Genomic DNA, 9199 nt, shown 5'->3' on the forward strand with positions numbered 1-9199 from the left:
TTAATTTAAGTCTCGAAATTGTGTGCATATTAAACTTATGCTTCGCAAATATATTTTCACTCGCATGGCACAGTATATGGGAAGTATATCAAACTAGGACTGGAGATTGTGTGAGATGCTTACTTCTGTAATGGGGAAATTGGAGTGATTTTGAGTGAACTGGGCAGGGGGAGTTCTGATTTCTGCTGCTTGTACCCGTGATCGCATTCTTTCAGTCACTATCCGAAGCTCGTGACCAAAGGCGAGCTTAGGGACATAGACTGAGCAGTCAATCTATAGCTTTGCCTTGTGGCTTACAGCAGTACAGCATCTGCTAACACAGCACCAATCCATCTGTCCATCTCCCACTCCCTTCTTCCCTCACATGTGAACAATGCTCCTATTTTAAATGTCACAAATAGGTAAAATATAAAATGTGGAGAAAAAAAGTACTATTTGCTCATATCGTTCAAGTTTATTCATTATGTTTTGAAGACACCTATATGAAGGTACAGTTAAATTCACCTAATAAAAGCATTAAGTTTTGTTCCCAAGATCACAAATAAAACATGAAGCTGTAATATTACATCTGGGGTAAAAACCATCAAAAAAGCTACAAAACTGAAGTTCTGTATATTAAAATAGCAACGCCATGCAGAAATTAAAAACATATTTACATAAACAAAACCTCAAAAAAAAAAAAAAAATCTTCACACCATCTGTCACATTTCAAACACATTGTCTTCCAGTCTTCAGTTTCAACAGTTATTTAACTCAAGAAGGCAGCCAAAGTTACCAGTCCTAGTTACTAGTCCTCAAGGGCGTAGTTGGGGTTCACGACCAGGACCGTTTCTTCTGCTTGCGACTCTGGGACAGCTGCTTCTGAGGAGCCCTTCAGTCCAGACTGGGCCAGTTCAATGAGAATGTGGTCCTGAAGAGGATCAAACGGTTATGCCGCAGTCAAAATGAGAATTAGCTAATAAAACATCTGCCGGTCTGGTCGCATGTTTGCTTACATAGTGAATCAGTCTGTGGATGACTTTTTCAATGATGGTCTTCTTGTTTATAAGCTCTTCTTCTGAGTCAATTTCAGACTCAATTTCCTTCAGGTACCAGTTTATCACCTCGCACTTCTTCAGAGCAGCTTCATTATCATCTGTCATAGGAGAGAAATTAAAAGAAAGAAAAAAAAAATAATTATAAACTAAATTTGTCCGTCCCCACCCAAATGAAGAAATTGAATCTCCTTCAGACAAAAACTTTCAAAACTTACTAGGGCAGGAAAAAACAACAACAGATGTCAAGTCACCTTGCAGACGCATCCGCCTCTCTTCAGGGCTACCAGAAGTCTACAATCCGCCCCTCTTCAGGGCTACCAGAAGTCTACAATCCGCCCCTCTTCAGGGCTACCAGAAGTCTACAATCCGCCCCTCTTCAGGGCTACCAGAAGTCTACAATCCGCCCCTCTTCAGGGCTACCAGAAGTCTACAATCCGCCTCTCTTCAGGGCTACCAGAAGTCTACAATCCGCCCCTCTACAGGGCTACCAGAAGTCTACACATTCAGGAAAACCAGCACTTACTTTCCTCCTCCTTGCGCAGATGCAGAACCACCAGGTTGGAGATGCGGCGATACTCAGCAAAGGAAAGTCTGAGAGACGGCTTTGCTGCATCACCGTTCTCTGGGGTCTCGGCGTGTCCATTCACGCCATCAGCTTCTCCGTGACCTAGTGAAACCAGGCCATTAGAAACACTCCCAAACAGACTATGTGCATCACAGATTTGACTGGTATAGGCCAAGAGCAAATCGCACTTGTACCATTCACAAGGTCAGCTTCCTCATCTTCTTCCTGCTGCTCATCCTCCTGCTCCAGGTTGACATCTGGTGTTTCCACCCGGATGATGGATTTGTTCAGTAACCTGAAGGCCTCCTTCACATGTTTTGGCTGGACCTGCGCAGACCGAGATCATACTTTGATGACATCCATCACCACAGAAGTCAAAAATTGCAAACGGTACAATCTGTAGACACACCTGAACATGTTTACACTTCATAAAGAATGAATACAAAAACAAGGTGGAGAAGAAATTCACCCAAGGAAGCCTCCACTCAGCTTGGCAGGGGATCAAGAACGTGGCCGCAAGAACATGACCGTCTCCACCATCCACAGGTCCATCCAGGTGGCAGGTCACAGCCCAATAGCCCTCCCCAACAACCTCAACAAACTCCTTCTTCATTAGGTTTGACACTGACAACACCTCCCGTCTCAAAGACATGGTCTCCTTCCTCACGCCCGCAGGAACAGAACTTTCCTTCGACACAGAGGTGGCGAGAGCCCTCAGAAGGACCAAGGTGAGCACAGCACCTGGCCCAAACAACATCAGTGGCCGTGTCCCGCAGTGCTGTGCAGTGCAGTTGGGGGGCGTGTTTCAGTGGCCGTGTCCTGCAGTGCTGTGCAGTGCAGTTGGGGGCGTGTTTCAGTGGCCGTGTCCTGCAGTGCTGTGCAGAGCAGTTGGGGGGCGTGTTTCAGTGGCCGTGTCCTGCAGTGCTGTGCAGTGCAGTTGGGGGGCGTGTTTCAGTGGCCGTGTCCTGCAGTGCTGTGCAGTGCAGTTGGGGGCGTGTTTCAGTGGCCGTGTCCTGCAGTGCTGTGCAGAGCAGTTGGGGGGCGTGTTTCAGTGGCCGTGTCCTGCAGTGCTGTGCAGTGCAGTTGGGGGGCGTGTTTCAGTGACCGTGTCCTGCTGTGCTGTGCAGTGCAGTTGGGGGGCGTGTTTCAGTGACCGTGTCCTGCAGTGCTGTGCAGAGCAGTTGGGGGGTGTGTTTCAGTGACCGTGTCCTGCAGTGCTGTGCAGAGCAGTTGGGGGGCGTGTTTCAGAGATCAATGGACAGCAGCACAGTCCCCCAAATGTGGAAGTACTCCACTGTGGTCCCCATTCTTTGCGTCCTGTCACCTCTTCTGTTCATCCTGTACACCGATGACTGCAGGTCCTCTCACCCAGACTGTCATCTAGTGAAGTACGCGGATGACGCAGTTCTCCTGTCTCTGCTCTCTGGCTCCTCACATCAGCACAGCTCAGTGCTCAGTGAGTTTGTGCAGTGGTGTGGCAATGCCTCCCTGGAGCTAAACGTGGAGAAGACTAAGGACATGGTGGTGACGTTCTCTAGTGAACAGAGAGAGCTGGTGACAGGATCTGTCAGCATAATCCACAGGCAGACAGTGGAGGTGGTGGAGGAGTACAAATATCCGGGCACAATCTTCGACTGCACCCTGAAGTTTGCCTCTAACACTGAGAACATTCTAAGAAGATGTCAACGATATATCCTAAGGAAGCTCAACAGCTTTGGGGTCAACAAGGTCATACTCAGAACCTGCTACTACTCCTTCATTGAGTGTCCTCTGTTTCTCCATTGCCTGCTGGTATCACTCCACCAGCCTGCCAACACAGTGAAAGTCTGCTCTAAGATCATCGGACTCCCGGTCAGAGCACTTTCATCCCTGTGAGCAGCAAACTCTAAGAGCAGCGTGCAGGATTCTGCAGGACACTCCCATGCTCTGTACCCGGAGTTTGAGTGGGTCCCCTCACATACGAAAACACATACATGTCATGGTGACCCGCCTTACGAGGAACGCAGCCTAGCTCTTGATCAGTGGGCTTATTTGGACGCATGGTTGCTCAGCAGGACAGTATGACCCTGGAGTGGCCGGCCGCAGCTCAGCGATGACGCATGTTTAACATGCTGATGACGACGCTGACGACCTGCAGCAGGACCGGTAGCTCACCTCATCGCAGCAGTGCATCCGGGCCATGGCCTCGGACAGACGAATCATGCTTTCCAGCTGCCTCACGGTGATCCTCCAGGCCGACTTGCTGACTCCGGAGCCGTCCCTCTGCCGCAGACGCTTGTACTGCTCTACGATGAAGTCCTCGGACTCCTTAGAGATCTGAGAACATCGGAGGCGGCGAGAGCGCAGGTAAATTAACAAGAGTAAGGGGAGTAAGTGACAATGCACGGCGGCACAATATTTCACGGTTCAAAAATATGACGACAATGCACATCGTAAGGGTGTAACAATGCACCACACTTATTAATGTGGCCACAAGAGGGCGCAACAGACTCAGTTTTGCTTGGAGATGTCATTACTGCATTTTGCACTGGAGTCTGCAGAATATGGATAACACTTCAATAGAAAAAGAAATGTAGTAATAATACATTTTCTTTATATAGCACTTTTCATGTCAAAGAAAGTACCTTGTAGGTGTCTAAAAAGGAACAAACAAGAACTGTGAGATTTTAGTTTGCTTTCAATCATATTTTGTTATTTTGTTGAATGTATTGTGAGTGCATTGAACCGTAAACCCTAAATCACCTATGGAACTGAATCGTGAGTGGACTGCATCACTACACCCCTAAAAGGGGGGGGGGGCTTTATTTAACACCAGCAAATGAATTGCAAGACTGCAACAGAGCCCCTTACCTTTGGCTTAAACTGTCTGGCAAAAAGAAGGTATCGACGAATCTCCTCCAAGGTGTAGAGCCTATCGATAGACTCCTGAATTCTGGAGTGGAGGTCAACTATACGTCTGGCTATGGCGTAATCTGTGACCTTCAAAATCAAACACGGGACGTCAAACCAACAGATTTCAGGCCATATCTGGCAGCTTTAGTGTGTTCCTCAACGTGCAGGACACTGGACGTCTCACCTCATTGCAGTCATCTACCAAGATGAAGAACAGATCAAATCGGGACATGATGGGTGCAGTCAGATTTACATTCTGCTTCAGAGACTTGGAGCGGTCGTACCGACCGCCGACGGGATTAGCAGCTGCTAGAATGGAGGTCCGGGCATTAAGTGTGGCCTGTAGCAAGGAAGCAGCAAGGAAAAGCAACAGCAAAGCTGTCAGAAGCGCTTGGGTTCAGGAGGAATGGCAGGCGGCTTTTAGCTCAACCTGAACTGAATATCAATTTCTGAAACAATTTGATGACACAAGCTGACTGGACGATGAACCAAAAGGTTACAGCACCTTCTGTAGCCAATGATAACCGACATACGTCAATCTCCAATTAAACTGTACATGAAGAGGAAGTTACAGAATTTAGTTTCCCCCATTACCGAGTGAAATGATGATACAGACAATGATAAAGATGGCAGAGGAACTGAAACCGCTGAACTCCACGAGGAAGAGCAGCCTGCGATGGCCCCACCTTGACGCCTGCTTTGGTGATGGAGATGGTCTGCTGCTCCATGGCTTCATGGATGGCCACCTGGTCCTTCATCTCCATCTTGTCAAACTCGTCTATACAGCAGACACCCTGGAGCGTGAAGGACCAGAGCACCAAAACGAGAAAGTTAGACTTGCTGAAATGCAAAGAACGCTGAAGACCTGAGCGGAGGAGACGCCAGCTCACGTTGTCGGCCAGCATGAGAGCCCCGGCTTCGATGACAAACTCGTGCGACTCTTCGTCCCGGACCACAGCTGCAGTCAGACCAGCGGCACTGGAAGCTTTGCCACTGGTGTAGACAGCACGGGGCGAGAACTCCTCTACGTGCCTGGAGAAAGACAGGGAAACTACTCACATCTACCACAGCCATGCAGGTGGAAAAAGCGGCGTAGTGGGTAAACATCTCAAGAAGTTCAGCTAGAACAGGGATGGACAGTCTTATCTGCAAAGGGCCAGTGTATATGCAGGCTTCTGGAATAACCTGTACGTCAGCTGTTCAAACCCAGGACTCTTCAGCAAATAAGTCATCTAATTTGTAATCTAATTAGGGAGATGCAACGAAGACCCACATGCACACACACAACGGCCCTTTTTGGATAAGATTTGCCACCCTTGAGCTTGCAGATTACTGTTGCATATCCCTGAAGCACCCCCTCCCCCCACTACAAAAACCCCAGAACAAAAGTACTTCACCTAGAGTCGGTCCAGTAAACAAATCCAGCTATACAAAGGCAGACTCCTTTATGTACCAACCAAGAGACTAACTGTATTTCACAGGAAGAGGTCTCACTTGAGGAACTGGCTCTTGGCAGTGCTGGGGTCTCCCACAACGCAAACGTTGATGTCCCCTCGGAGAGACGTGCCCTCCATGGTGGTCTTGGGCACTCCGCCGAACAGCATGAGCAGAATACCTCTCTTCACCTCGTCGTTACCTGAAGGCACACGAGAGCCCCTGAGTTTAACCCTTTCTTGCAGTTTTGTGAGAATTACATAAATACATTTATCTTGCCACTGTAATGAGGAGCTGATCACTACGGCGACGGCAGCTGACTAACCGTGAATGGTGGGGAAGAGGCTGGTACACAGATTATGGTACAGGTTCTTGTCTTGACTCATCTCAAACACCTTCTCCCATTCCTTCACCGTCATCTGGTTCTTAATACCCTCCGCAGTCTGCTCCTCATCCCGGATCTCCTTCCCACCAAACTGCAACACAGTGACCAATGTCATAAGCCTGTGTTCGGACCAGCCGACAGACGTATACCACCTAAAAATAAACCTTCACGACATCTCAATTCATTATTCAAGATTCAAGAAGTTCGTCACTTGCAGTTAAACACGCACAACGTGCAGTGAAACGTAGTCATGAATCACTCCTGCGCTGGTTTAACTAAAAACAGATTTGACAAACTAAACGCTAAATAAAAAACTAAGACCTATGAACTAAGAATAATAGCTTAAATCTAACAAATACATAAATACACAGTATGTACTACAAATAAACAATATGTACTCAAATAATTGAAAGTGGCATTGTGCTGGTTAAAACAAATGTGTAAATGGGATTCCGGTGCAGACACATGTAGCACAGTGATGACAGTAATGATGACAGTAATGATGACAGCGTGTCCGAAATAATGGGCTACATAGTAAAATATAATGTGTGTAGCCCCTTACCCTGGGGTTCGTAGGCGCCACATGACAGGCCAGGAAGGCCAGCTTGTACGAAAGGTCTCGCACTCCCAAGGCCTTCAGACCACGGATTCCTTCGTTCTCGTAGCCCTGTGCCCCGGCCGTGCGAGAGCTGGTCTCAGCTCGGACACCTGGGGGAGACGCATAACAGTCCATCCCTATTACTGCTTTGATCAAAACACAAAATACTTTGTGGCACAAATGTCGCCAGGTGTTCCTGGGGACCTGTAAACATCCTGCTGTATGTTGTTAGTGTAACAACTATGCTGTCCGGGGAAAAAAAATGTAATACTTGCCCTGCACAACACTGGATTGTACCTGGATTGGCCAGCATGGCCACGTCCGGAACCACAATCAGCATGCCCACGAAGTCGCACTTGTCCCCGGCCTGCGCGGACTCCACGGCCTCGGCCCGCAGGATGACCTCCACGCTGCGGGGAATGGAGCCCCGCGGCAGCTCAGCCTGCGTCTCCTGGATACGCACCTGCCAGACGGAGAAAAACTCAACCGGCTCAGACAGCAGCTCTTGTCCAATTAGCTGGCAGCTTCAACCCAGGAGCAACGCAGAAATACTGTGTCACACATAATAAGTCTTAAACAGTGATGCACTGGAAAACAGTTTATATATATTTTTTAACTGAATCAGGTAGCTAATTCGATGAGGAGGAGCAAACTACGACACTGGGGCACACACCTTCTGGAAGTCGATGAACTTGGACTTGTTGGTGTCGAGCATGAAGCGCCGCCGGTTGTTGCAGACTGGGTTGCGGCAGATGTTGGGCTGCGTGTACTTAAACTGCTGCTCCACGTCGCGCACCAGCATCTGGCAGTCCAGGCACAGGAAGGTGGCGCTGACCAGCTCGGGGTGCACCGGGTGGGTGCGCACTACCTGACCACCGATCCGGATCAGCGTGCCAATCCGGGCGGTCGTCAGCTCACGGATCCTGATGAGGGCACCGTCTGATTACACGGCTGAACCCCCACCACAAAATCCCAAATGCCAATACCAAATCCAAATGACTCCTCTAAAGATGAACAACTAGTATGTCCGGTAATGAAGAACATCATATCATAAATACATGTACTATATGTGCAAAGGAATTAGTTTGACCTATAAGCTTCCCAGCGGCTCATCTTACTTGTGTCTTGTTGGCAAGTCCTGTATTGCCACGTAAAACTCCTTGCTGAGAGGAACATTTCCGTGATCACGAGCAAAATTTCGTACAGACCGGCACAAATAAGGATAAACTCTGGAAAAACAGGAAGACGCAACATTAATGTCACGCACGTGGTATCAGGAATAACACTGTCACGAGATCAGTAATTTTGGCATTTCTCAATCTTGACTTATAAATAAAGGCTAATACAGTTTCTGATGATCCCCTTTGGGTATTATAAGCCAGAAAAGGACCGGGCCTCACCTGTAGAATTCCTCCTGAATAGTGGTCGCAAGCTCCTGGTTGAACTGCTCCAGGTCCTGGAAGCTCACTAGCAGCGTGTTCCTCTCCGGCCGGATAAGCTCCTCCGCGTCGCGCAAATACTTCACTTCGCCGTCACTGTTCTGAAATCTTATTAAACGAGCACGACCCTGCTTGTCAGCATGACGGAGTAGCGGACCGCAAGTCTGTACGCAGATAAGCTGTCGCTAGCTCACCAACAAAAGTAAGTGCCAGTGTCGCCATGTTAAAAGAACAATAGACAAGTCCGGAGGTACAGGACCCGGCGGCCACTGATCTACAATGAACATTCTAGCGAGCTCAAAAAACACGGAATCGCTCACATTCAAGTAAAACATCCACAGAAACAAATATTCCTATTCGGCCTGCCAAATGACGAAAAGTATGAAAATCAACCGAACATATTCCGTATATCTTGCAAATTATCAGTTAAATAAACGATCAAGCAAATCTTTAATATTAAATGCCTAATAAACTACTTACTTTTTTCTGAAACCTGGCATCTAACTAAATATATTGATACACTTACTATAAACAGAATACTGCGTATCCAGTAAACCATGAGTCCTACTTACTCTTCTAAGAACACTTGGAATAGTTTCTGGCACTTTTCTGCCAAATCATCCTTGATAACTTGTCCTGAATTATCAGATGCTTGTGTTGCAAGATCCATGTGTGGATGCGTTAAAACAAACCAAACAAAAAAACGGACTACAGATCCGGAGAAAAGCCGACTATTCTCTTGCAGCTCACCTCTGACCACTTTCGCGCCAAGCACACACCACGTAATAATTTTCCCGCCACTAGCAACCAATCACTTGCTCTATTTCCGCATTAGAGCTTTGGTTACAA

At 47.8% G+C, this 9199-nt stretch overlaps 1 protein-coding gene across 1 annotated transcript; it reads right to left on the reverse strand.

Annotated features, from left to right (window-relative positions):
• Window positions 1-432: 432 nt before the first annotated feature.
• On the reverse strand, window positions 433-9127 carry mcm6 (minichromosome maintenance complex component 6). The gene is made up of 17 exons (XM_023840152.2): window positions 8923-9127; window positions 8312-8458; window positions 8030-8140; window positions 7585-7834; window positions 7209-7374; window positions 6876-7021; window positions 6254-6404; window positions 5989-6130; window positions 5385-5526; window positions 5181-5288; window positions 4679-4834; window positions 4453-4581; window positions 3757-3918; window positions 1797-1929; window positions 1561-1704; window positions 996-1135; window positions 433-910 (listed from the first exon to the last, which is right to left on the reverse strand). Exons 1-17 carry the CDS (start codon window positions 9018-9020, stop codon window positions 788-790), a joined length of 2448 nt encoding a protein of 815 aa, XP_023695920.2. The 5' UTR covers window positions 9021-9127; the 3' UTR covers window positions 433-787.
• Between the last annotated feature and the right edge of the window lie 72 nt (window positions 9128-9199).

Source organism: Paramormyrops kingsleyae, chromosome 16 (assembly GCF_048594095.1).
Source record: "Paramormyrops kingsleyae isolate MSU_618 chromosome 16, PKINGS_0.4, whole genome shotgun sequence".
NCBI classification, from domain to species: Eukaryota; Metazoa; Chordata; class Actinopteri; order Osteoglossiformes; family Mormyridae; genus Paramormyrops; species Paramormyrops kingsleyae.